General features: G+C 46.7%; 1 protein-coding gene across 1 annotated transcript in view; it reads right to left on the bottom strand.

Annotated features, from left to right (window-relative positions):
* LOC126983825 (twitchin-like) overlaps positions 1 to 27,508 on the bottom strand; it is a 194,813-nt gene that overhangs the window by 14,548 nt on the left and 152,757 nt on the right. Inside the window, exons 68-98 of the mRNA XM_050836955.1 lie at positions 24,950 to 25,136; positions 24,534 to 24,649; positions 24,088 to 24,271; positions 23,609 to 23,739; positions 23,318 to 23,489; positions 22,798 to 23,076; positions 22,399 to 22,568; positions 21,051 to 21,180; positions 20,585 to 20,887; positions 20,187 to 20,471; positions 19,248 to 19,850; positions 18,389 to 19,106; positions 18,059 to 18,225; positions 17,314 to 17,901; positions 16,621 to 17,202; positions 16,143 to 16,448; positions 15,803 to 15,938; positions 15,273 to 15,439; positions 13,470 to 14,936; positions 13,052 to 13,354; positions 11,508 to 11,892; positions 11,137 to 11,342; positions 8,479 to 8,781; positions 8,175 to 8,332; positions 7,563 to 7,679; positions 5,416 to 5,622; positions 4,893 to 5,147; positions 4,520 to 4,670; positions 3,447 to 4,334; positions 2,949 to 3,248; positions 63 to 2,714 (exon numbers count right to left, since the gene is read on the bottom strand). Of these exons, the coding sequence (XP_050692912.1) occupies positions 63 to 2,714; positions 2,949 to 3,248; positions 3,447 to 4,334; positions 4,520 to 4,670; positions 4,893 to 5,147; positions 5,416 to 5,622; positions 7,563 to 7,679; positions 8,175 to 8,332; positions 8,479 to 8,781; positions 11,137 to 11,342; positions 11,508 to 11,892; positions 13,052 to 13,354; positions 13,470 to 14,936; positions 15,273 to 15,439; positions 15,803 to 15,938; positions 16,143 to 16,448; positions 16,621 to 17,202; positions 17,314 to 17,901; positions 18,059 to 18,225; positions 18,389 to 19,106; positions 19,248 to 19,850; positions 20,187 to 20,471; positions 20,585 to 20,887; positions 21,051 to 21,180; positions 22,399 to 22,568; positions 22,798 to 23,076; positions 23,318 to 23,489; positions 23,609 to 23,739; positions 24,088 to 24,271; positions 24,534 to 24,649; positions 24,950 to 25,136 (12,616 nt within the window). The remainder of the gene's footprint in view (positions 1 to 62; positions 2,715 to 2,948; positions 3,249 to 3,446; positions 4,335 to 4,519; positions 4,671 to 4,892; positions 5,148 to 5,415; positions 5,623 to 7,562; positions 7,680 to 8,174; positions 8,333 to 8,478; positions 8,782 to 11,136; positions 11,343 to 11,507; positions 11,893 to 13,051; positions 13,355 to 13,469; positions 14,937 to 15,272; positions 15,440 to 15,802; positions 15,939 to 16,142; positions 16,449 to 16,620; positions 17,203 to 17,313; positions 17,902 to 18,058; positions 18,226 to 18,388; positions 19,107 to 19,247; positions 19,851 to 20,186; positions 20,472 to 20,584; positions 20,888 to 21,050; positions 21,181 to 22,398; positions 22,569 to 22,797; positions 23,077 to 23,317; positions 23,490 to 23,608; positions 23,740 to 24,087; positions 24,272 to 24,533; positions 24,650 to 24,949; positions 25,137 to 27,508) is intronic.

Here is a 27,508-nt window from a genome sequence, read left to right as displayed (position 1 = left end):
GGTAACATATTACTCACATCCGTCTTAACACAGTCAAACAAGAATATCAATAGAGAGCTTACACTTGATGGAGATTTCTCCCTTAGTGCTCCTGATGCCTGCAGAATTCTGGGCACGGCACATGTACTCATCTTCGTCCTCTCCATACACGTCATGCACTGTCAGCGTGTACGTGTCTCCGTCACGCGTCATGGAATACTTGGCACTGTTGCAAAGCTCTCGCATGCCCTTGAACCAGGAGATGTTTGGTTTGGGTTTGCCAGTGATCTGGCAGGTAAGATGGGCACTCCTGTGCTGAAGAGCCATTACGTTACGCAGTGGAGTGACTATTTCTGGTGGTACCGCAGCATTGGGGTCCTTGATCCTGACAGAAGAGGAGTTGCTGGATGGCTTTGACAGACCAGCATCATTCTCTGCAAACACACGGAACTCATACTGTCTGTCCTCAATCAGGTTAGAGACATTGATCTGTGTTGGGAGACATATGTACTGGTTCACCATTGTCCAGATGTTAGAACCAATTTCTCTCTTCTCTATCCAGTAGCCCTTGATGCGTGAGCCACCGTCCTTTTCTGGCTTGTCCCATTCCAGGTGCACAAAGTCGCCTCCCACTTCTGTGACCTTGGGGATGCCAGGTGGAGATGGTGGGTCGTAAGGAGCCTTGGCCTTGATGGGGTTGAGGCCAGTCAGGGGCGGGCCCATGCCATTTTCATTGACAGCCATGACACGGAACAGGTACTCCTGGCCCTCAGTCAGGCCCTGAACAGTGAAGCTGCAGTCTTTACAGTAGGAGTTGATGGTAATCCAGTTGGCGTACGTGACATCCTTGCGCTCCACAACGTAGTGAGTGACTGGCATGCCACCATCATAGGAAGGTGGTCGCCAGTTGAGGGTGCACATATGACGGCTTATGTCAGTGACATCAAGTGGTGCAGTTGGAGCGCCAGGCACACCAGTGATGTAGACGGTGAAGCTGCCAGACACAGAGCCAGAATCATTCTTGACAGTGAGGGTGTACTGGCCTGCATCTTGCTTGGCCACTTCCTTGATAAAGATGATGATGAATTCATCAAACACAGTGAACTTAAGGTGCTGTGACTCCATGACTGGTTCACCGTTCTGGGTGAGGGTCACATCCAAAGGCAGGTCACCAGTGAAGTAAATCTTGATCTTGGTGTTGTCACCTTCAGGCAGGTAGAGGCAATCTGGCATCTGAGTGATGCGCGGTGGGTTGCCAATCTTGACATGGGCGACAGAGGAGGCTTGGCCAGCATCATTGGCTGCCACACAAGCATAGTCACCTTCATCCACCTCCCACATATCTGAGATGGTCAGCTTGAATTTGCCATTCTTCTCCTCTGCTGTGATACGGCCACCAAGGGTCACTTCACGGCCATTCCTGAGCCAGCGGGCCGTGGGAGTTGGCTTGCCCTCTGCCTCACACTCCAGAGTGACTGGCTTGTGCAGGGCAGCAGCAGTGTTTTGCAGGTTCTTGATGAAGAACGGTTTCTCACCTGGAGCAGCTTCACGGATCTTGACAGGCTGGGCACTCTGGGAAGGCTCAGACTTGCCAGCAGCATTGATGGCATACACTCTGAACTCTACGTCACTGCCCTCTGTCAGGTTGAGGACAGTGTAATGGGTGTCAACCACATTGTAGTCATTGCACTTCGCCCAGTTGCCTCCAACCTCCCGCTTCTCCACCATGTAGCCAGTGATACGAGAGCCACCGTCACTCTCAGGTGCAGTCCACTTGAGGTCCACGTAGTTCCTGCCAATCTTGGTGACAACAGGAGTGCCTGGTGGTGATGGCACGGAGTACTTGCCCTTCATCTTAATGGTCTTGCTAGGTGGCGAGTACTTGCTGAAGCCAGCAGCATTCTTAGCCTTGACGCGGAACTCATAGTCGTGATTGACGAGGAGAGAGTGGACAGTGTAGGTAGTCTCCTTGACCAGGAAGTCATTGGCTGCAGCCCAGTTAGTGTCAGTCACATCACGATACTCGACCTTGTAGCCCTGGATCCTGGAGCCACCATCGGAGGCTGGACGATCCCAAGTGAGCATGACAGAGTTGATGTCGTGGTCCAGAATGTTGGGGCGGCCAGGTGGTTCCGGCACAGTGAAGGGGAACTTGGCCACAACAGCATCTGTGGTCTCCAGTGGGTCTGAGAGCCCGTACTGGTTCTCAGCACGAACACGGAAGTGATAGGACTTGTTGGGCTCGAGACCAATGACATCGTAGTGGCAAGAGCGTACAAAGGCACTGACCTTGTTCCACATGCCTGTCAGAGGCTCCAACCTCTCTACCTGGTAGTTGGTGACAGGAGAGCCACCATCGTCGAGAGGAGGACGCCAGGCCAGAGAGCAAGTCTCAGGGGTGATGTCAGACACCTCCAGTGGTCCCTGTGGTGGTGTTGGTCGGTCCACAACATTGACCTTGCAGGAGCCTGAGTCAGCACCCTCAGTGTTGGTCAGCTTGACGGTGTATTTGCCAATGTCACTGCGCTTGGCACACTTGTTGATAAAGATGTGGGCAGTGCCAGAAGGTTCCATCTGGAACTGGATGCGCTGGTCTGGAATCACCTCGTTGGGGCCAATCCACCACTGGGCCTTTGGCAGTGGCGAGGCAATGAATGGTACAGTGATGGTGAACTCCTCACCGGCGATCACAGTCATGTCACGGATGCTCAGGTCAGAGGTGATCTTGGGCGCGCCTGTCAAAGGAATGGGAGTCAGTACAGAAGAGAAGCAACAAATGCAGACTCCTGCTGCCTCAACAAGAACATAATGGAAACCTTAAGAATCAATACAATGAAAAATAATCAGATCATATTTACTCTCATTTTTCAATCCTTGCATGAACACTTGAAGTTCAATGAATACCCAAGTAACTAGGAATGGGAACAGCTGTGTGGAGGGCTGTCAGACACAAGGCCACCGATACTCACGGAAACTGATGCACTTGATGTTTTCACTTGGGTCGCTCCATGGGCCTTGGCCGGCAGCATTGACAGCAGCAACCCGGAACTCATACTCCTGGTGTTCTGTGAGGTTGATGACACGGTAAGTGGTGTCCTTGACCATGGCATGGGAGGCTCGGCTCCAGCTCAGGTCACCCACTATCCTCTTCTCCACAATGTATCCCTGGATGTGTGCTCCACCATCATGGCGAGGCTTCGACCACTGGATGGTGATGGAATCCTCCGTAGACTCCAGTCCACGTGGGGCTCCAGGGGCACCAGGAGGATCTGGAAGGGGAGGAGACACGCTAATGAAGGGTACATGAATATCCTTGGGTAAAGTGGCTGATTATAAAGCAGTGGAAGATATATGAAAGTACAAAGACTAGCAGATAGTAATTAGGAGTTAAGATTATCCTATAATTTATATATAAAAAATCTATTTATGCATCCTATATAATGTTGGGGTATGGTGTGTATACTTACCGAAGGGATGCCTTGCCCTGATGGGTGTCGGGGAAGTGCATGGGTCTGATGTTCCGTATTGATTCTCCGCCATTACGCGGAATTCATACTCCTTGTTGACGGTCAGGTTACGGATGCGGAGGAAGGGCGCGGTGGCATAGCTGCTCACCTTGGTCCAGTTGCCCTTACCCTCGCGCTTCTCCACCACGTAGTTTGTGATCTCAGCACCACCGTTGTCCTTGGGAGGATTCCAGAAGAGTGTGAGAGCATCGCCGTTGAATTCATCCGCACGGAGGTTTTCTGGGGGTGCTGGGCGGTCCAGGACACGCACGTTCACCGACACTGTGTCAAAGCCGGATGGATTCTGTAGGCGGAGCTTGTATGGGCCAGTATCACTGCGCTTGGCATTAGTGACGATCATGGCACAGAAGTCATCAGTTAGTTGTTCATGGATGCGTGGGTCTCGGTCAATCTTGATGTCTTCATCATCATGGTACCAGGTAGATGTAGGTTTGGGGAATCCAGTGTAAGGCACGTGGATGGAGAAGTCCTCGCCAGCCTTCACAGTGATATCTCGGATGCCACTTAGGTCAATGCGTGGCTTGTTGGCCTGTTCCTCAATCTTGATGAGGCTTGATGGCCTTGAGGGTGCAGACGGACCCACCTCATTGACAGCAGTCACCCTGAAGTAGTACTCGTCCATCTCATTGAGACCAAGCACAGTGTAGTTGGGGTCAGGGTGAGGCAGGCTGTTGGCAGGAGTCCATTCATCCTCATCCTTTTGCTTGTATTCCACCAGGTAGCCCTTGATCTTGGCACCACCATCCTGGGTTGGTGGCCGCCAGGATAGAGTCACACAGTTGCGGCCAATACGGTCTGGACGTGGTGGCTCTGGGGCAGATGGCAGGTCTGGGTGAGAGAAAGAAGACATAGTGTTAAAGAATTACCTTTTACATCCACTAAATCCTCTACCATAAGTTGCCCAAGTCAATGATGGTACCACATGGAAACATCGTTTTTTTGGCTTTTTCTCATATGGCTCAGGACCCACACTTCCCACATCAGCTAAGAGGAAGGAGATGACTCATACTCACACTTGGGAACCTTTGCCGTAATGGAATTGGATGGCTTGCTAGGCTTGCCAGGACCTGCCTCGTTTACAGCCACAACACGGAACTCGTAGCGGTTGCCTTCACTCAGGCCTGTCACATTGTACTGGGTGTTGGGCGTTGGGTAGTGGTTCACCTGTAGACACAACAGGACACTCAGTACAGCTCATACATAGGTGTTTACCATTTCCATTAAGACACTATCATGCATAATTATGAGACAAAACAACTTCCCATTCTATAAAATCTAACTCACCTACTCAAAGCTCTAAAATTAAATTGCCTTGAAAAATTATAAAAATCATCAGTATAACACAAATGATGCGAAAAATATCAATTCTCCTCTTCTTACACTTACCCTTATCCAGTCACCACCTCTGTCCCTCTTCTCCACAATGTAGCCAGTGACTGGGCGTCCACCATTGTTTGCAGGTGGTTTCCAGACAAGCTGGCAGGAGGATGGACTGTAACCTTCAATTTCAGGCTTCTCTGGGGCATCTGGTGCATCGAAGGGATTCTTGGCCTCCACTGGAGTACCCTCAAGAGGCTCTGAGATGCCGTACATGTTCTCAGCACGCACACGGAAGCGGTACTTCTTCCCTTCCTCAAGACCCTGGTGGAAGAAGGAGAAGTTAGGGGTTGGGTGGCCATGGAACAGATGGGGTGAATGAGATAAAGATGTGAAGAGATGTCAGTACAGGAATATAGAGGTTAAAGATGCATCACAAAAAAAAGAAGACAAAGGATGTGATGGACTGGAAGTGTGAATGGGAAGGAAGATACATAGGAAACTACAGGAAGAAAGACACAATTGCAGATATGCCAAACCCATCCTGATCCCACTTGTCAGTTTTTCTGTACTCGTTCAGTGCATTACTAACCTTGACAGTGAAGTTAGTCTTGGGGCAGTAGCCAGGCACCACCTTCCACATATCGTAGTTTGCCTCGGTCTTCTCCACCACATACCCGGTGACCTCAGCCCCACCATTGTCCAGAGGTGGCTTCCAGGCGAGGGAGATAGTGTGGGCAGTGATCTCGGTGGGCTCCAGTGGTCCCTGTGGTGGTCCGGGTTTGTCCACCACAATGACCTAAGAATGGACAGTGCACAATTTATTACATTGGAAAAATGGAAACAAAATGGGGTAAAACAAATGATATAAAGATTGAAAAGACATGTAGGATGAAGAGATGAATGAAGGGAAAAATGGAGGTAATGGGAAGGAGAAATAAAATTAAACAGAAAAAAGAAAAAGGTAAATGGTAAATTGGTTGACTTGGGAGTGTTTGCCAATTTGTATCCACCATTCCGAACAAAATTTTTATCAGGAAAATTAAACTACTCGGGAAAATTATGCTGAGGTACAGAAATGAGCTTTTGTTAACTGAAACTTAATAAACATTATTTTGATAGCTAGTTTATGTACCTCATTTATACACACTTGTACATAACTTATTTATTTACATACATTTATACACATTTTAGACATTTATATAGCATTTGTATATATACTTATTTATACACCTCATCTCCATTTTCTTGAGCAGTATTTTCTTGATATGAGCTAACTGCAATGGTGCATAGGAAATGGTTAACTTATGCTCAGTATTTCGATCAAAAGGATGTTTATACTTGATTTCTTTAAAACAAATACAAACAAAAGTGTGTGTGTGTGTGTGTGTGTGTGTGTTTACCTAATTGTATTTACCTAGTTGTGACATACGGGAAAAGAGCTACACTCGCGCTGTCCTGTCTCCATATCCTCTCTTATCCAACTTTTCCTTAAAATCATGAATGTTTCTTGCACAAACCACCTCCTCCTCCAGTCCATTCCACAGCTCAATGCTTCTGTTTGGGAAGCTAAACTTTTTCACATCTCGCCTACACATGGTCGCCCTCAACTTCTTTCCATGTCCTCTTGTTTCTCTATCACTCCACACACACAGGTCCTCTCTGTCCAGATTCTCCACCCCGCTCGCCACCCTATACACCGCTATCAGGTCTCCTCTTTCTCTTCTTCTCTGCAGGGTTGTGAACCCCATGCTATTGAGTCTCTCCTTGTAAGTCCGATCCCTAAGTTCCAGTACCATCTTAGTTGCCATTCTCTATACTCTTTCCAGCTTTCTTATATTCTTTTTGTGAGGAGACCAGACCACTGCTGCATACTCCAACCTTGGCCTTATCATTGTAACTATTATTTTCTTCATCATCTCCTCGTCCAAATACACAAATGCTGTCCTTATGTTCTTCAGCAAATTCATAGTTTGTCCCGTTATCCTGTTGATGTGTTTGTCCGGTGACATGTTCTCTGAGATAGTCACTCCCAAATCTTTTTCTTCCATTCCTCTGCATATTATCTCACTTCCCATCTTATAATCATATTCACATCTTCTACCACTCCTACCAAACTCTTATTTTTTTACATTTCCCAAGGTTAAATTCCATCTGCCATGTACCACTCCACTCCCATATTTTGTCCAGGTCCCTCTGCAATGCCTCACAGTCTTTCACATCATTGACTCATCTCAATAGCTTTGCATCATCTGCAAACAAACTCACATAGCTGGTCACTCCTTCCACCATATCATTTATACAAACAGCAAACATTATTGGCACCAGCACCGAACCTTGTGGGACCCCACTCCTCACTGGGCACCAGTTGGAAGCCTTGTCCTTGATTATTAGTGTGTGTGTGTGTGTGTGTGTGTGTGTGTGTGTGTGTGTGTGTGTGTGTGTGTGTGTGTGTGTGTATACCTAGTTGTTTTTACCTAGTTGTAGTTTTACAGGGCCTGGGCTTGCGCTCGTGTGGTCCCGTCTCCATATCTATATTAGTCCAGCTTTTCCTTAAAGTTGTGCACACTCTTTGCCGATACTACATCCTCACTTAGTTTGTTCCAAACCTCTATGTTTCTTTGCGGGAAGCTATATTTTTTCTGTCTCTCAAGCATCTTCCTTTTCTCAATTTTTTACTGTGTCCTCGTATGTTGCTGGTGTATCTTCCTTCTCTTAGTAGTATCTGTGTGCACTCACCTCAATGCTGGCAGAGTCCTTGCCATAGGGATTCTCTGCTGTGATGGTGTAGTTGCCAGAGTCCTCCCTGCGTGCCTTGTCGACGAAGAGGCGGCAGTGATCGGGGGTCGTCTCCAACTGTAACACCATCACCATTACATTCATTTCTCAGTGTTCCTTGGTATTGTTATAATCATTACTACCCCTCTTCCCTGTCTCTCCTACTATTTGCTTCTATAGGTGCATTATCTCTTTTATCCCTTCATTTCTATCAACTGTTAGATTTGTTCCCTTCATCTCCCAGCCTCCCTACAAACTCTCCTTCACCAACCTGCTACTAACCCTCCAGCCACAACAACCCTACCCCGCTACCCCAGTCCCACACACCACCGAATGCTTCTGCAGATGTCCCAACTCTAGTTTGATTTTGAATCCTCCCTTTAGTCACTAGTTCAATTACTATCCCTGGTCCTATTAAGTCTTACAACCAACCCTTCCCTTATTACAAATACCACTTCCAACTTGTCCTTGGCCCCTTCACAACTTCCAGTAAACATGAGTACACACAACATATACCAATCTCTTATTAGTCACAAGAAGACAAACATCATCTTTCCCCAGAGTCCACCTTACCGAGGTTCTCTTGCTGGGTTCAATCTTCGTCTTGTCCTTGGACCACTCACAGGCAGGCTGAGGTGCACCAGACATGGGAATCTTGATATCGATTGGCTCCCCAGCGCGCACCTTGAGCTTCTTCCCCAGGAGGCCATCCAGGTACAGCTTCGGGGCATCTGTGGGATAGTAAAGGGAGTTAGTACAAGCTGGTGAGACCTGTCAATAATGGAAACCTCAATCATAGCAATAGAAGATCACAGATTATCATTACTTATACTGCATCACTAAGTGGTGTGTGTCAAGGGTACAAGGAGCCACTCACCGCGCATGGGCTTGGCAGCAATTGCCTGGGATGGTTCTGAGGGGTTGGAGGCACCCATCTTGTTGTTGGCAATGATGCGGTACTGGTACTGCTCGCCTTCAGCCACTGTGTCATCTACAAATTCTGTTCCCTTGACAGGGCCGCGGTTGATCTTCTTCCAGCGGCCAGAATGGATGCCACAGCGCTCCACGTCATAGCCAGTGATGGGTGACCCACCAGTGGAGCGAGGAGCGCCCCACTGGATCTTGATGAAGTCCTTGTCGGAGTCCTTGCAAGTGGGACGTCCAGGCTGGCCAGGGACATCTGAGGGGTGTTGGAAAAGGTTAGTGTTTGGGGTCAAGTGTATGATGTATGATGTGTTACAGTGGCAGGGGAGTCAGTTGGTTGATCCAAAAATCATAGGAATCATGATAGTATGTGCAACATCATATAAATATCAAAAAGTAATCAATTCGTCCCCAATTCCCAACTGAATGCATTCATCCTTCAAAATACAGTCAAGTCTCAGTTTACGAGTTTAATTCATTCCGGAATTTTGCTTGCCCACCAAAACACTCGTAAACCAAAACAAATTTCACCACTGAAATTAATGTAAATCCCATTAATGCATCCCATATCTCAAAAAAATATTTATATAAAAATATTTTTTTACATGTTATTTTTTACAGAATAAAAGTAATTTTACTAACAAATAGCGATGATAAATAATATGAAACACAAATCAATGTGTTACGGTTGTTACGAAGACTCCTGCAACCGTTAACTACGCTCGAGGTGTAGGCTTCGCCCCGGGGTTTAGCAGCTGCAGTTTCCCTATTCTCGAGGCACCAGAACTATGTTCGACCATCAACGTGAAGCTAACCCGACATCTTGTCCGAGATGGAGGGTGAACAGGAGTCATTCACGTCCAGGAGGGCATACGTACAAGCCACCGAGGCCCGGCACCCCCCGTTCCTGTTGCAAGCATAGTATCCACCATTCTGGTTTTCTTCTTTCATCTTTCTGAGGGACATTGTTAAAGCACAAAGAACTCACACTGTAGTGCTTAAAACACATTGTAGTGATGAAAACGTGACACGAGCTCACGGATGATATTTCTATGAGTTTACAACGCGGACTGAGACTAGAGCCATCATCTGGCGGTCAAGAATTACCTCAGACCGAGCAAGAATTAAACCTAAATCATGCAAAATTCTTGCGATTCTTGTTCTGGCGCATCAGATTTTAGAGAATTCCCCCTAATTTTGGGCAAGAATCGGGGGTCCTGCTTAAGCCACAGCGAGACTGGGTACGGCCACTGTCTTGCTGGCCGCACCTCCATAGGCCTATAGCGATGACCATTTCCTGAGCTCCCTATATGGGTAACCCTGCCAGGTGGGGGTGGATATAGAGTTCATGAGTTTACTAGTGTTACTGTTGCACCACAGACCATTTTAAAGCATCACTGTAGGATAAGTAAGGACTTCCTGGTATGAAAACATCGTCACCTTTAGAAACAAGAAAGTGAAACGCTGCCATTTGTCAATATTTTGTAGAGAAAAAGTACGTTTTAAGAAACTCCCTCACATGCAATGATGCTAAGTAACTACTGAAATACTCCTGATGAACTGTAGATCCCGTAACTGTTACTAAATCAACGCGTGTTGTTCTTGATGAGTGACAAAATGAAAAATAGTGTTGGTTCATCCAATCATATGAACATGATAGAGCAGAGGCAGATTACAGGAGGGAGGTGAAAAACAGTCTCAAGAATGGGGGGTCATTCAAGAAGGCCATACATCGCCAGATGACGCCTTAGGGTTGAAAATTTGCCATCCTTTCCTTAAAATACAGAATGCCATTTGTTCCATATTTTCCCGTCTGAATGGTTAAGCAGATAAAACTTAGTATTTTAAAACTGTAGTGAGTGCATTTTTCAGTGAACCACAAAACCAGTCCATAAAATTATGTTTGTCAAGTGTCGTTCTGAAATACGAGTAAAATATGTGTTGCAATGTCTCTTCCTCCTTCCTTTTGCCTTCACCAGCAGCAGCCAGCAGCTATCAATCATGGCAGGCCAGAGAAATTTTGGGTTGCCATCCGTTCCTTAGAATATGGATTCGTTCTGTATTGGAGAATGGGATGTTGCGTTCCTCATTTTTTTAAAATCAAGGTGGCAGCCCTAACTGTAACTCTATTCGCATTGTTTTCTGCTTTGAGCACTCTCGTCTTGCAGCAAACAAAGGGAGCCCACGCTCATGTCTTTGACTTGTACAAAGAGACACGTCAGTCCTCGTCGAAAGACAGACTTGGTCAGCTAGGCTGATGTAAACTGATAGTCGGTCTATCGGCAACCTCACCTCCCCTTCATGAGCCATCACCCGGCAAAGGTTTGTGGTCCCTACTCGAAGGGACGTACGAGCTTGAACTTGATGGCCTCCACCAGTAGTGGCCAATAGCTAGCAATATCATATGTAAATAAAGTCCCAACAATTGTGCTAATTACCTACACACACACACACAGAAAAAGAAACAAACAGGATGCTCGTATACCAAGTCACTACTCGTAAACCAAAACACTCGTAAACTAAGGCACTCGTAAACCGAAGTTTGACTGTATATTATTACATCATTCATGTCTTTGTGAACCCCATGACTTTCTATCTCTATGTTACTCACCAGCAGAGGCCTTGGCAGTGACAGGCTTGTCTGAAACCAGAGGCTCTCCAGGCCCTTGCATGTTCTCTGCCTTCACCCTGAACTCATACTGTGTTCCCTCCAGGAGGCGTGGCACAGTGGCACGAGTCTCTTTAGGGTCCACCCAGGTAACAGCAGGCACCCAACCTCCACCGTGTGTGATGTCACGCTTCTCAATGACATAACCGCTGAGGAAGGGAGAGAGGGTCACTGGTGCTACCTAATGATATATCATTACAATTTATGCTACAATGCATGGCAAATGAGATTTTATTAGTCATGATCATCATGTTGGGTCCATAAGAATTTGGAGTACTAGCCTCTATGACAGGAGAGTAAAAAATATGACTTACGTGATGGGGCTGCCACCATCATCCTTGGGTGGATTCCAGGAAATGTCAACACTGTTAGCCTGGATTTCATCATAGTTGAGGGGCCCTTCTGGAGAACCAGGGGTGTCCAGCACAGTCACCTGGAAGGTTCCTTCATCCTGGCCACTGTCATTCTTTACTCTGATCTTGTACTGGCCAGAGTCAGCACGTGTGGTGTTGACAGCATGCAGGACGCTGTGGTTGTTGATGGCAGTGATGGTGGTGCGCACATCAGCCTGGAGTTCCTTGTCGTCATTGAACCAGGAAACAGCGGGCTGTGGTTCGCCAATGTAGTCCACATCGACGTGCAGCACTTGACCAGCCTTGATGCGGATGTCGTACAGCGGCCCCAAGATCTTGGGCTTAACTGTGGACACATAAATTAATGTCACCTGCTACTCTCAGGAATATTTTTACTGTTAATTCAGTGGTCCTTTAACATACAGAAGTCTGACAAATGCAGTTCCACTTTTTTGCAGGTTCTACCCTGAATACCATATAGAGAACAAAAATTTTGGGTTTCTGGTGGTTACCCTCCAAAAAAGTTTTGATAAGCCTGTAGTGCATGATTCCTGCCAATAACACTTCTCTGCATCCTTGCATCCAGATTCTCTACTCTCCTGGCTGTAACAGACCTGGGCCTCATACTCTGTTCTGACGTTAGGTGGCACCACACTCGGCCTACTTCAATGAACCCATGAGCTAGGGTAGTAAGTTACTGCCCAGGAAAAAAATAACTGTGTCCTTTCACTTGGACACATGGCCAGTAGGTAGCAATATCATATGTAAATAAAGTCCCAACAATTGTGCTAATTACCTCCACTCTACAAATTGTAAAGCTGTTTGTTGATTTATGACTGAAGGAAAACAAGGAAAGGTAGGTATTTGGATTTGGTCTTGGACTCTATTAAATCTCGGTAAGCTCGACTTCATTTGACTCATTGCTTGTGGTTTGCAGAGCTGCTCCACTCAGACAGGGCACCAATGTTGCCAGCTAAATACACAGGCAAGGTTACTTCCCTTGTTTCCTCCTCTTTACCACATCTATACCTCAAATCACATATATTGTGCTTATTGTGCTACTCTTTGAATAAATAAACAATGCTTGAATGGCGGCAAGCCAGTATCTAGCACAAGACAGTGTAAACCCATGTGCTATGACACGTGAGATGCCATTAGACCTCGAGACAATAGTGTTACACTGTTACGGTTGGAGCAGAAAAAAAAACTCTGCCACAACATGTTAGAGGCAGTTAAGTGAGACTATGTTTTACACATTATCAACATCAATGTCATCAATGTCATCAATTAATCGGACACACACTGAATACCCTAGCAATTTTTGTTAACATTTTTTTTTTGTCCAGAGGTATTTTGGGGGATAGCATCAGTTTTGTACAAATTTATGGCACAAATGGATATACCTGTTTTCTAATCCATGTGAATGTTAAGGAACCACTATGTTAATCAGTCTTTTCCATTGTTTAGGTAAAACAACAATTTACACACATAAAATGTATACTCACGGTGTCGTGGGCGGCACACCACACTATCTGAGGGCTCTGAAGGCTCTGAGTTGCCAACCTTGTTGACAGCAAGAACGCGGAACTCATACTCCTGTCCCTCGGTCAGGTTGGGCACCGTACCCTTGGTCTCTGGGCCAGACAGGCGTACAGCATTCTGCCAGTATGGTGAACCACGTTCTTTCTTCTGAATGATGTAGCCAGTGATGGGAGCGCCACCATCGCTTGGAGGTGGAGTCCATTCCAGGTCCACGTGGTCACTGTCCCAGTCCGTAACATTGGGGCGGCCTGGTGAGCTGGGCTCATCTGGAGAAAGAAGTGATGGCAGAGATTACAGGGAGCAGTGAAGCACAATGTAATTCAATGGGAGTGAGTGTACTGTAGATATATTTACTAAAAATGACAAAAAAAGCTAACTTACCTCTGTCATTCTTTGCAATGATGCTCTTGTTTGTGCTGAGGGGCTCTGACTCTCCAATGGCATTGACAGCCTTGACCCTGAAGTGGTATTCCTTCATGTGGACTAAGTTGTGCACATCAGCCATCAGGCCAGCCACTTGGGTTACCTCTGTCCATGTGCCACGGGACATGTCCATCTTCTCAATCAGGTAGTAGAGGATGGGGGAGCCACCATCATCTGCAGGTGTCTTGTAGGTCAGTTTGCAGCTCTCGCGTGTTACGTCGCTCACAATGAGAGGACCTCCAGGAGGTGAAGGCTTGTCCAGCACAGTCACATTGGCAGAAGCTGACACTTTGCCAAGATCATTCTCCAGTGTGAGGGTGTAGCGGCCACTGTCGCTGCGCTGGGCGAAGGGAATGTCAAGGATGGTCTGCTTGCCGTAAGTCTGCAGGTCCACCCGCTTAGACTCAAGGAGAGGCTCCCCATTGACAGTCCAGGAGACTTTGGGCTTGGGAGCACCACGAATGGGCACTGTGTAGTTGAGGCGAGTGTTGACCTTGATGATTTGGTCCTCCAGAGCCTTGCTGTCGATAGTAGGCTTCTCAAAGCGTGCCTTGCAGACCACTGGCTGAGAGGCCTCCGAGGGCTCAGAGTTTCCAGCCTTGTTGACAGCAACAATCCGGAACTGGTACTCTTCTCCTTCCTCCAGGTCAGGCACAGAGGCCTTGGGGCCATGCTTGGCTGGCACCTCCACTGCCTTCTCCCAGGGACCGAAACGCTTCTTCTTCTCAATGATATAGCCGGTGATGGGAGCGCCACCATCTGATCGTGGCTCGGTCCACTGCAGGTCAACACGGTCCTTGTCCCAGTCCATGACCTCGGGTGAGCTTGGTTTACCAGGCTTGGTGTATGGGTCCTTGGCTGTGATAGTGTCTGTTCCAGTGAGTGCTGGTCCCTGGCCCTGACGGTTGATGGCCGACACACGGAACTTATAGTCGTGTCCCTCAATGAGGTTGTCTACTGGGAGGCTGGTGCCCTTGACTTCACCCACAGGCACCCACCTGTAGGTGTCCATGTCCATCTTCTCCACTGCATAGCCTATGATATCTGAGCCACCGTCATCCTTGGGTGGCTTCCAGCTGACAGTGCAGCCACTGCGGCTGACATCGGAGCATTTAAGAGGGCCCTCAGGGGCACCGGGTGCATCCAAGACAGTGATGTTGACGGTGCAGGTGTCTTCACCATTCTTATTGCGGGCATTGAGTGTGTAGGCACCACTGTCACCACGCTTACAGTCAAAGATCTTGATGGTGGTGCTATAGTCCTCACTGATAATGGTGAGGCGGTCGGAGGGGTAGAGGTCCATGTCCTTGACACGCCACTGCTTGGTGGCAGGAGGTTCACCAACCACTGGCACTGGCAGATTCAGGTTCTCACCAGCCTTGATCTTCACGTCCATCATGGCATTACGGTCAATGCGAGGAGGAACTGCAATGACACAATATGTAGTATCAGAGCATTCAAAAAAATGCTAATATACTAACTAGTATACATATATATATATATATATATATATATATATATATATATATATATATATATATATATATATATATATATATATATATATATATATATATATATATATATATATATATATATTTTTTTTTTTTGATATACACGACATGTCAGTGCTTCCACTTATTTAAATGCAAAATTATTCAATTCATATGTGAGTGTACCGATCAATCAGTTTTCTCTGTCTGTCCATCCATCTATCTAAATATCAACCCCTCTTCTCAAAAGATAACTAATGGTACTTACGATTTTTGGGCCGGGCGACGTGCGGCTTGGTGGGCTCAGAGGGCTCACCAGGGCCTGCCTTGTTGACAGCCACCACACGGAACTCATACACGTTGCCTTCCATGAGGTCAGGGATGTGGGCCTTGCACTGGTCACCGTCCACTGTGGCACACTTGTCCCATAGTGGACTGGAAGAGGGAAGGGAAGATGAGCATATTCCTTCTAAAGCTTTAGAGATGATCTTCCTTTATCATTCCAGGTCAAAGTTTAATGAAGTTGATTTCCTTTTCTACTTCTTTTACTCTTAGCACCTTTACTATAGTCACCATAAGCTGCCTTGGCCCAGAAGCCCTGAACCCCCCCGCCCCTCTCCATGGCTAGGGTTGCTGATTGGTTGGATGAAGAGGTTGGAATTAAGAGTCAATGTTATCCCAGAGCAAGAATGAGGGAGGGGGCCAGACTCCTGGGTCAAATTAGCATACAGTCATTACAGTAATGTATGTAAATATGTTGACAGAGAAGTTTTAGACTAATGCAGTCATGTTTATTACCTGTATCTGTCTCGCTTTTCAATGATGTAGCTGGTGATGGGGGCGCCACCGTCTCCATCTGGTTTCTTCCAGACCAGGTCAACGAAGTCAGCATCAAAGTCAGCAATATCAATATCCTTGGGCGTGCCAGGTGGGTCTAGGGACAGAGAGTAAGATATGTGGCATGAACTGTCAGAACAAAATAAAGTTTTAGTAGTAGTTACCAATGTTTTGTTTGTCATTTCAAAATAAGCATAAGGAAATTTTCCTTTCTCTGGGTCTTCCTCACATGCCTCATTAGATGAATAGTGAAAATTGTAGAAAAGAGATTATTGTTTTGAAGGAAATATGAGTAACTTACCAAATGGATTCTTTGCTTCAATGGCCTGCTGGGCAGTGAGTGGGTCAGACTGGCCCAGGCGGTTCACAGCCTTGACACGGAACTTGTACTTGTGTCCAGGAGTGAGACCCTCCACATTGAAAGACGTCTCCTTTCCGGCTGTCTCTCCTGCAGGTACCCAGCGTCCAGTGGCCTCATCCAGCTGCTCAATGGCATAGTGGTCAATGGGGCAGCCTCCATCATCTGCTGGTGGGTTCCAGTCCAGCTTACAGCCCTCAGCATACACCTCAGACACCTTCAGTGGACCATTGGGTGCCAATGGACGATCTGTGAGGGATAGTAATTAATTAAACCAGAGGATATATAATGAACAATTGTTGCTGATATAAATGTTCAATTTCATACAGTAAATTTTGTTTTACTTATTCATCAACAGACAGTGGTCACCTAGACAGAGGCTTTGTGGCATATTATCTTGGTAAAAGCTTTTGGTACTCACCAAGAACAGTGACCTCCACATCAGCAGAGTCTTTGCCGTTCTCATTCTCTGCCGTGATGGTGTAGGTGCCACTCTCAGCCCTGGAGGCACCAGTCACCCTCAGCTTGGTGTTGTAGTCGCTGAAGCGGATGCTGGTCACATTTGCAGACTTCACCTCCTTCTTCTTGAGGAACCACTTCTTCTCTGGGACTGGCTCACCAGAAATGTTCACATCGAAGTTGAAGCTCTGGCCGGCCTTGATGCGGACAGGCTGTAGGTTGGTGCGATCAATCTTGGGTGGTAAGTTTCTCGCCTTGACGGTGACAGGCTCTGTGGCATTAGATGGCAGGCTGGGGCCAGCAGGATTAACTGCCCTCACACGGAACTCGTATGTCTCGCCCTCAATGAGATCTGGCACTGAGCAGCTGGTCTGGCTAGCTGGCACCTCACAGGCCTTGTCCCATCCACCATACTTGTCTTTCTTCTCAATGATATACTTCTCAACAGGAGCACCACCATCAGACTTGGGTTTGTCCCACTTGAGGTCCACCTTATTCTGGTCATAGTCAGCCACCTTCAGGTTCTCAGGCTTGCTAGGCTCCTCTGTATATTAGAAGAAAACATAAAAAAATTAAAACACATATTTTATAACTTAGGTACACAAGAAAAATTGCATGGAATATTTAGATCTTACTCTAGCCTTTCTTTACTCACCGTAAGGATCCTTGGCCAGGACAGACTCCTCAGCATTCAGAGGAGCAGACTCGCCTTCAGCATTGACAGCCTTCACACGGAACTCATACTCACTCCCAGGTGAGAGGTTGTTGAGCTCCACCATTGGTTCAGCACCATTGGTGCGAGCAGCAGGGACCCACAGGCCTGTGTTAGGGTCCAACTTCTCCACCTGGTAGTACTCAATTGGACTGCCACCATCATCCTTCGGGCGCTTCCACTTCAACTTGCAGCCAGTGCCATGGACATCAGACACCTTGATGGGTCCTTCAGGCTTCTCAGGTTTGTCTGTGATAGTCACACGCACAGTTACCCTGTCCTTGCCGGAGCTGTTGGTGGCGGTGATGACGTACTCGCCTGTGTCGCCGCGAACAGTGTCACGAATCACCAACTTGGAGTTGTAATCAACACTCGTGATGCTGACGTGTCTGTTGGAGTCCAGCTTCTGGCCCTCAAAGGTCCATGAGGAGGTTGGAGGAGGTTCACCACTGATGTCACAGTCGTACTTCAGCATGGAGCCAGCAGAGATGGTGACATCACGCAGGTTTTTGCGGTCAATCTTGGGAGCCACTGTGGAGAATGGAAACAGTAGTTAGGTGAGTGAAACAGCTCTAGTCATCCCCACATTACCCACACACCTGGGCAACGAGACAGTTTGAGAACATTTCCCTGCAAACACATAAAGCAATATATTCTGAGGAAGAAAAAGGCAAGCAGATGGACTTACGGAATCTTGGTTTGGCAGTAATTGGTCGACAGGGCTCTGAGGGTTCACCAGCACCAGCACGGTTGACAGCAATGATGCGGAACTGGTAATCCATTCCCTCAATAAGGTTTGGTACGATGCCCTTGCACTCTGGGGTATCAGTTTCAACAGCCTTCTCCCATAGGTTCCTGTGATACATATGCATTTAGATTAAGACAATACAAAGGGCATCTTATTCCATTTAACATATTATTTCAGCAACCCTAATGAAAAATTATAGCTTAAAAAATCTACCAATCTCTATTAATTCACTTGTATATATCTTAGTATTTATGTGAAAGTGAAACATACGTGTATTTATCACGCTTCTCAATGATGTAGTGGGAGATGGCAGCACCACCGTCGTCCGCAGGCATGGGCCACTTGAGGTCAATGCGGTTAGCATCCCAGTCAGTGGGTTCTGGGATACCAGGGCGGCCAGGTGTGGAGAAGGGATCTTTGGCCACGATGGGTGCCAAGGTCACTAAGGGCTCAGACTCGCCCTCCTTGTTCACTGCCTTCACACGGAACTCGTACTCATGGCCGGGGGTCAGGTCAGTCACCTCCATGTCAGGGGTGGAGGTCTTGCCCACTGGCAGCCACAGGCCCATGTCAGGGTCGAACTTCTCCACCACGTATCCTTCCACGGGCAGACCACCGTCATCCTTGGGAGGCTTCCACTTAAGTTTGCAGCCCTCCTTGTGGATGTCCTTCACCTCCAGTGGACCCTCAGGCTTGCTGGGCTTGGAGATGACAGTGATGTTGATCTCAGCCTCATCCTTGCCATACTGGTTGGTGGCCACAATCTTGTACACACCTGTGTGCTTGCGCAGCGGCTCGTCGTTGATGTACTTGGTGTTGTAAGGGACATTTTCCACCCTCACATCCTTGGTCTCCTGCACCATCTTCTTGCCCTGGAACCATTCCACGTCTGGAGGAGGCTCACCAATCACCTTGACGTCCAGCAAGATGGGCTCTCCCTCCCGCACTGTCAGGTCCCTCAGGTTGCGTCGGTCAATCCTTGGCTTCACTGCACAGACACAAACAACATGAGTTACATTTGCACAGAAGCCCATATAGTGCCAAAATACATACAAGCAATGGTGTGAGTTATACAGATACTCCATAACCCTTCCTCACTCCCCTATAACAGACTGGTCAAAATACTCACATTTTCTGGGCTTGCAGGTGATGGGTTGGCTGGTCTGTGAAGGTTCTGAAGGACCAGCCTCATTAACGGCCCTCACACGAAACTCGTAAGTCTCACCCTCATCCAAGTCCTCAACACGGCCCTTTGGTGTATCGCCCTTGACCTCGGCAGCCTTCACCCAGCGGCCAGTCCCCTCATCACGCTTCTCAATAACATAGCCAGTGATGGGCGCTCCATTGTCCTTGGCTGGCTTGGTCCATTTGAGCTCCACAAAGTCCTTGTCCCAGTCTGTGGCCTCAGGCTTGCCAGGTGGGTCTGGTGGGTCGAAGGGATTCTTGGCCACGATGGTGTCCAAGCCTTCAAGAGGCTGAGACTCACCCTCACTGTTGATGGCTGAAACACGGAACTTGTACTCATGGTTTGGCTCCAAGTTCTCAACCTCCATACCGGGCTCACGGCACCTCCCAACTGGCACCCAGCGCCCAGTCTCTGTGTCCATCTTCTCCACGATGTATTGCTCAATGGGGGCACCACCATCATCCAGTGGTTCCTTCCACTTGAGTGTGCAACCTTCCTTGTGTACATCAGACACCTTCAGGGGGCCCTCTGGCTTACCGGGCTTGTCTGAAATACAATGTCATTTATTACATCAATCAGCTTTCCCACAAACCAGATAGATTCATACTGGAAGACTCCTGAACCTATCTCTTAGTTCATTATGTCCTAAATGTTTAAAGGGACCACAATGAGTTGCCAAGATTAGCAATGTCAAAGATAATCCTGAGGCATCCTAAGCTACCCATAAGACCCTGCAATGTTATCAACTGACTTAATGAAGCAATACATGTATAGACAACAATAAATGGGATAATTAATTAGAATGGAATTTGCAAGGTTAAGGGAGAAAATTCAAACAACTGTGAACATGAGTTTTTTTTGTGATCACAAAGGAAGACTCACCAAGGACTGTCACCTCAATGGCCACCTCATCCTTGCCGGCAGAGTTCTCTGCCTTGATGACAAAGATGCCGTTGTGGGCCCTTGTGCAGCTGGGAATGACAATCTTGGTGCGGTGGTCCTCCTCATCAATCTTCACCTCATCGGAGTCCTTCTCCTGCCTTGCCTTGTTGATGAACCAGGTCTTTTTGGGCACTGGCTCACCGGTCACCTTAGCATCAAACTTGAGCATCTGTCCTGCACGCAAGGTGATATTCTCCAAGTTGCTGCGGTCAATGTGCGGCTTCACTGTACGGAGAATAAGAGGAAAATTACTGTGATGCTGTACTGTCTTCCTTATAGTCTGCTGATGTAAATATTAACAGTGTGCAAAGCAAAGCAAGAAATACATTAATACTCACAGAACTTGGCCTTGGCAGTGAAGTTATCCGAAGCCTCAGACGGCTTACTCTGGCCAGCCTTGTTAACAGCTTTGACACGGAATTGGTAAGTTTCACCCTCAGTCAAGTCCGGCACCTTGAACTCAGGCTTGTTGCTCTTGGTGTCACAGTGCTTCACCCACTTGGCGGAAAACTTGTCCTTGCGCTCAATGATGTAGCTGGTGATGGGGGCACCGCCGTCATCGTCCGGAGCCTTCCACTTCAGCTCACACCACGTCCTGTCATAGTCCTTCACCTCGGGCCTGCCAGGCTGGCTTGGGGGATCTGTGGCGGTGGTGGAAAGAAATAAAGAGTTAAATAAGGAGAGTCAGAGGATATATGAAGGTAGCTGGTGTGTCAGTGAGCTTCAAAAATGTATCTAAATTTATTGAAATCTCTCTCTCTCTCTCTCTCTCTCTCTCTCTCTCTCTCTCTCTCATAATCTCACCATATGGGTTCTTGGCCTTGGTGGAAGTGTCAGTCTCCAGTGGCTCAGACTCGCCCTCGGAATTGACGGCCCTCACACGGAACATGTAGTCCTTGCCCTCGATCAGGCCAGGCACCTCAGCCTCAGGAGTCTGCAGCAACAGGAAGACATAAGAAGCATGGACACATATCTTAAAAATAACTACTGATTAACCTATTTCTGACATCTTGCTCCCTCACCTGAACTTCCCTCAAGGGGGGGATGACCATGGCAGAAGCATCTCCATCTTTCCCTGTTATGGCACTCCTAAGCACACTCAATCACTTACCTACCTGCTCTGCTCCATGGCACTCATTCACTTAACTGATCCGTGTCACTTGCAGTCTTCCCCTGACCCCCTTTCCCTCAATCTTGCCCCTATAAACTCTCATCACAGTCATCCTATGTCCAAACTATCTCAGAGTATATTACTTCACCCATTCAGCTGCTCCACAATCTTCTCTCTTTCCTGTTACCCTCATACCAAATCAGGCTTTCATTACTTTTTCCATTCCATCCTGAACTTATTTGTGATTGCTGTGCTGCATTACATATCCACGTCTCTGATGCATATGACAAAGCTGGGAGGATAATACTATTTTTTATACTCTTCTTTACCTCCATGCTCACACCCCATCCTTTCACAGCTCTTCAATGCACCTCTTCCCTGTTTGATCTTTGCTGCTCTTCCCTCACCTCTCCTGCCATGCTCTCCTGCTTATATAAATCTGTCCTGTAGTAACATATATTCAGTCACTTTCTCCATCCTCTGTTTCCCCAACCGGAACTTATACTATCATGCTCTCTTCCCTAACTCTGTATGGCTTTGAAAAAATCATAAGTCTGCTCTCTTGTCCTCTTAAATACCATGGCCTTACTCTTACCAATATTATCTCTCAACTTTCTCCTCTTTATACATCCTCTGAAATTCATCCACAGTCCTCTCACTTTCTGCCAACAACACCACATCATTTGCCAATAGGCCTGCCACCAATGACTGCTCTGTACCTTTCCCTCCCTTTCCTAAAAACCCTTGATTGTCCCATACAGACTTATTGGTTATTTTCATCATCCTATTGTCTGAAGCCCTGCCATATACCTTTCCTTGCACACTGAGTAATCTTAACCCTGATTTAAAATATCTAACATTGAAAAACAGCATTACAACACATTAAATACAAAGAACTGGCATATAAAGCTAAAATAAAAGAAAATACAGAAACATGAAACTTTCACATATTTCAGTAAATAAAACAAAAAAGTCAGACACACAAAACAAGAAAATTAAGTAGATACAAATTACAGTGGTGTCAGCCTCACAGCCACCCACCTTGGACTCAGTAACTGGCACCCAACGGCCAGTATCCAGGTCCATCCTTTCCACCACGTAATGGTCAACAGGCTCGCCACCATCATCCTCTGGTGGCTCCCACTTGAGCTTTACAGACTCAGCAGTGACATCAGAAACCTTCAGAGGACCCTTGGGCTTGCTGGGCTTGTCTGTGGAAGGAGGAAGAGGAAGAGACGTGAGTAGGAATGTCTGGTGTATCATATGAGCTGTGTCTTTGAATGAACAGTTTTGGTTTCATATTTCATGTATGAATGACAGAAAGGAATAAGGTAAGTATGTGAATGTAAACTTAGAAAACTTGGCTCTCACTCCTGCTGCATTTTTAGTTAAATCAGTAAGTCAAGGACGCTTAATCTCGGCAAAAGCTCCTTTGCTTACCAATGACGATCAGCTCCATCTCTGCCTCGTCAGTGCCCGAGTCATTCTTGGCGACTATCTTGTAGACGCCAGTGTCGGAGCGCTTGGCCTTGCGGAGGAGGAAGGTGGTCAGGTGCTCCTCACTCTGGATGGTGATGCGGTCATTCTTCACTGGCTTGCTCTCGATGGACCATGTCACCTTGGGGTCAGGCTCACCCTCAACCTTGATCTCATTCTTGAAGGTCATGCTGGAGCGCACAGTCTTGCGTCCAAGATTCTTGCGGTCAATGCGTGGAGCCACTGTGAAGGAGAAGGGGAGTAAAATATTTAGAGGAGAACTACTGCCACTTTGAACTACTACTAATCATGCACTACTACAAAAAATAAGCAACTCGCAGAATATTGGCTTGCATATGACAGTCCTACTGATACTACTATGTACTGCTACTATTATTGCTACTACTGCTGCTACAACTATTACCACTGCTACTACTGCAACTACCACTACTACTACTATTACAAAATAAAAAAGGTCACTCACAGAATCTTGGTTTGCAGATGACAGATTCTGAGGCATCTGAGGGCTCAGAGGGACCAGCCTTGTTCTTAGCGACGACGCGGAACTGGTACTCGTGATTCGGCTCAACGTCTGTGATTTTGATTGAGGTGCGGTTACCAGGCCCAAAGCCACAGGGAGCCCAGCCACGGCCAGTCTGTTTGAGAGAGGAGAAGAATTGTTACAGGAGGAGGAAGAGAGGATGCTGTTTGGTGCCAATATTCAAGGATGTGAACTCTCATTGCTGTCTCTCTGTCTTTCTCTTTCTCTACTCACCACATCACGCTTCTCAATGATGTACTCGGTGATCTCAGCACCTCCGTCATCCTTTGGCTTGGCCCACTCCAGCTCCACAAAGTCCTTGTCCCAGTTGGTTGCCTTGGGCTTTCCTGGCTTTGATGGCGGGTCTGAGGGTGGAGGGGAACAAGGAATTGATTGATGGCTCCGAATGATAAAGTTTTTGTTATTTTCTAAGTCTGACGTAAAAATAAGATGGTTCCCTTAACCTGAGTAGTGTGTCTTGGAGGGTAAGTTAAGGATGGTTTTAGGTATTTCTTAACATGATTTTACTCCTCCTCCTCCTCCTCCTCCTCGTCCTTCCTTCCTTCCTTATTTTTAGCCTTTTCTTCTTCCCTCCTCCCTCCCTCCTTCCTTCCTTTTTTTCTCCCACCCTCCTTTCTTCTTTTTTCCCTCCTTCCCCCTCGCAACATCCCTCCCTTTCTCCCTTCTCCTCCTCCTCATCATCAGGGACTTACCGAAGGGATTCTTGGCGATGATAGCCTTGTCAGCCTCCAGGGGTTCAGACTCTCCCTCGGGGTTGACAGCCTTCACCCTGAACTTGTACTTCTTGCCTTCCTGCAGACCTGTCACATCAAACTCTGGCGTCTTGGACTCGCCACACGGCATCCACTGGCCAGTCAGGGGGTCCAGTTTCTCAATCTGTGGGAGGAAGACAATATTCAGGGTCAGTGTCATTCCTATAGCTAGACTCGATAGGATGTAAAAGAAATGTTCAAATATTCTCCATGTGGAAAGTTCAAGATTAAAGGAACAAGATGATATGAATGCAGGTGTGTCAGGGGTGTGGCAGTGGTGTCAGCTAACCCACAGTTCAGGTGACAGTGGTGGGGTGACATGTAGTGAGTGACAGGCATTGTGGAGGTACAGTGAGAGCTTCAGTATCCTTAGATCACCCACTCACCTCATAGTGGTCAACAGGGAGGCCACCATCATCTTCTGGTTTGTCCCACTTGAGCTTGCACCCATTGGCCTTGACATCGCTCACCTCCAGGGGTCCCTCAGGCTTGCTGGGGGGACCTGCAGGTGTGTGGATGGGTGTGAGGATCAATGCAATAAGAAACTGAATAAAATGTAAACCATGTTGAATAAAGTGTGAGCACTAAATAAATATTGAAAGAAAGGTAGATACCAGATGGCCTAAGACAAATGTGAAAAAAAGTATGTGAAAAGGCATAGGCATGAGGCATTTTATAAACAGATCAGGAGTGAATATCAGATGCAGACAAATATAATAAACAGAAGGGAGTGACACCTCCACACACAGGTATACACACACACACACACACACACACACACACACACACATAAGATACATACCCAGGACAGTGACGTCGATTGTGACGGAGTCCTCGCCGTGAGCGTTCTTGGCCTTGAGCACATACTTGCCGGTCATGTTCCTGCGTGCCTTGAGGATGAGTATCTTGGTGTTGTTGCCTGTGGAGTCCACTCGGAGTGTGTCTGTTGCAATGACTTCCTGCTCGAAAGAAAGGAGGACCTTGGCGTTCTGTGTTTTGCGTGTTGTGGTGGTGTTTCATGTGTTGTGGGAAAAGTGAGAGGGAGGAAGGAAAGTGGAGAGGACGAGAGTACAAGAACAAGCAATTCAAGAGGGAAAAGAAATAAGATAGATAGATAAGAAAGGGAAGTTGGAGAAAGGCAACAAAAGTGAAGGAAAGACCATGTTTGTGTCCCATGTGGAAGAGGAGAAGGAACCAGCAGTGAGGCGCAGCAGGTGACGGGCCAGCAGCAGCAGTAGCAGGAGTGACACAGCCCAGTGGCGTTTCCCACACCACCAGCACGGGATGTAGGTGGAGCCAGTGGGAAAGGAGGAGGGAAAGGGGAAGAGAGAGAAATCATGCATTAGTAAGATGTACCAGAATTCTGCAAAATAGAAGACCAAATGATCCACAAAGCAAGTCACCCATTTTGGGAATGTTTGTTTTTATGGAGAATATATATCTGATGTGTGCAGAAAACCATTCAAAAGAAGTGGAAAAGTCAGTTCTGTATATTAACCTAAAGATAATGATGGTAAACTTCATATTTCTCTTCAACTTCATGAAGCAGAAAAATAGATGTGATATTTTTGCTACCTTGCTTTGTGTTTGGGTCAAGTATTACTGGAGGCATAGCTTCACCTGCCCATCACAAGCATTAATTGCCAGAGCTAATGAATGTGTAGGACAGGTGAGTTACCTCCCACGCCCCTCAGGCACAGGTGAGGAGTCATGTGCCTGCCTCACAGCCTCATTCATACACACACCTGGCTCTGTGTTCAGCCTGGGCTGTATGTGTGAGGTGTGCTCTTGCACATGAACAAAAAGATAATGCACAATAGAAAGCAAAATAAATGCATTATATTCATTCCTTTATAATTATAAATGAGTACTCATTTATATGGCACTTTTATATGTCTTTAAATTCAAATTGTTTCTCACATGGAACCAAGTCACCTACAATGGTGTTGTTCGAAAAGTTGTACATCACATTCATAAAATTGTTTTTTATATTTTATTGTGGGGGTCATTTAACAATGGTAAGAAAAAAATAAACTAGGTATCAATGAAAGCATGTGTGATCTCTTCAACCTTCCTGGTTTTTGCCCTTTTTCAGCTGAGGTGAAAGGCTTGTGTGGCAATGTCTCTGCTCACTACTTCATATGAACTTTGTTGACTCATTTGAAACTGTGATGCTAATTCATCTTCACTTGCAATTAAGTGTATAATATGACATACTATCATGTCATCTCACAGCTATTTCCTTGAAGGCTTTACTCAAGCCTCTACATTAGTAACCGTGGAATTCAGTGTTTCACTTTTTTTATGCTAAAATTTCATCAGTTTTTGTTCCTGAGCCACTGATGCACATTGGGAGGCCATGCAGGGAAGTAAACACGTGTGATTGACTTATGACTGCTGTGGGTACGTTGGATTTCAGGCCAGCTTTTCATTTGCTGATTCTTGTCAAGTAACTGAGATGTTAGCCTCATAAATCAACTAATCAAAGGCTGCCTGAAACCTATATGGAGGTGTAGGCCTGGCAGGGAAGCAAGCTGCTTGACTGGCTGAATAAATGTTTATCTCAGCAAATCATTGCTAGACTTTGCTTGCCTGCACAGACTGTCAGTCAATCAGATTCAGTGTTTTATTTCCCTGGAGGACCACACCACAAGACACATGCGTTGTTCCCTGTTAGTAAAATAGATGCCCACATAACCACAAACTACCACCAGACCAACATCTTCTCCATGGCCCACCCGTCACCCTTGCCCACCTCTTGGGTGTGATGGGGCTGTGTGTAAGCAGTGAGATGGTTATCAGCTGAAAATAAGTCAGTGATGATCATAAACTTTTGAATCCAAAGCATCAAGTGCTGTTATTAAAAGTATATAATGATCATGTGCTCAGCTACAATCCAAAGCTTCAACTCCCTCTTGACTGGGATATGGCCAAAGTCAGAGCTGAGGCAAAGTTGTGTGATCAGACATACGACTGTACTAACTGGCAGTGGGGTGATGAGACACTACAATGGAGTTTCATATTCCATCACCACAGCTCTACATACACTCAGTGCACATAAGAATGCTGATAGGTCTGTAGATAAGGAAAATGAATGGCAATAAAACCTGGTGATTCGTGAGAGACGTGAGGCCCTTGAGCCAGTGGTTTGGAACAAATCTATTTGACTTTCCTTAAACTCTCGTTTTGGCCAACTCTTACCCAAAAGGATATCAAAACTTTGTGTTGTGGCAATATGCACAAAAAAAGACTATAATGGTCTGGATTCATGTGGTTATGATCATCATGCTTATGGGAACACAGAATGAACCTATACATTCCATGGGGTTTGAAGGGTGTGCATACAGGGTATGAGGAAATC

This window comes from Eriocheir sinensis, chromosome 55 (assembly GCF_024679095.1).
Source record: "Eriocheir sinensis breed Jianghai 21 chromosome 55, ASM2467909v1, whole genome shotgun sequence".
Classification (NCBI taxonomy): domain Eukaryota; kingdom Metazoa; phylum Arthropoda; class Malacostraca; order Decapoda; family Varunidae; genus Eriocheir; species Eriocheir sinensis.
Note: the sequence above shows the minus strand (reverse complement) of the source record. Positions and strands in the feature narration are given on the sequence as shown.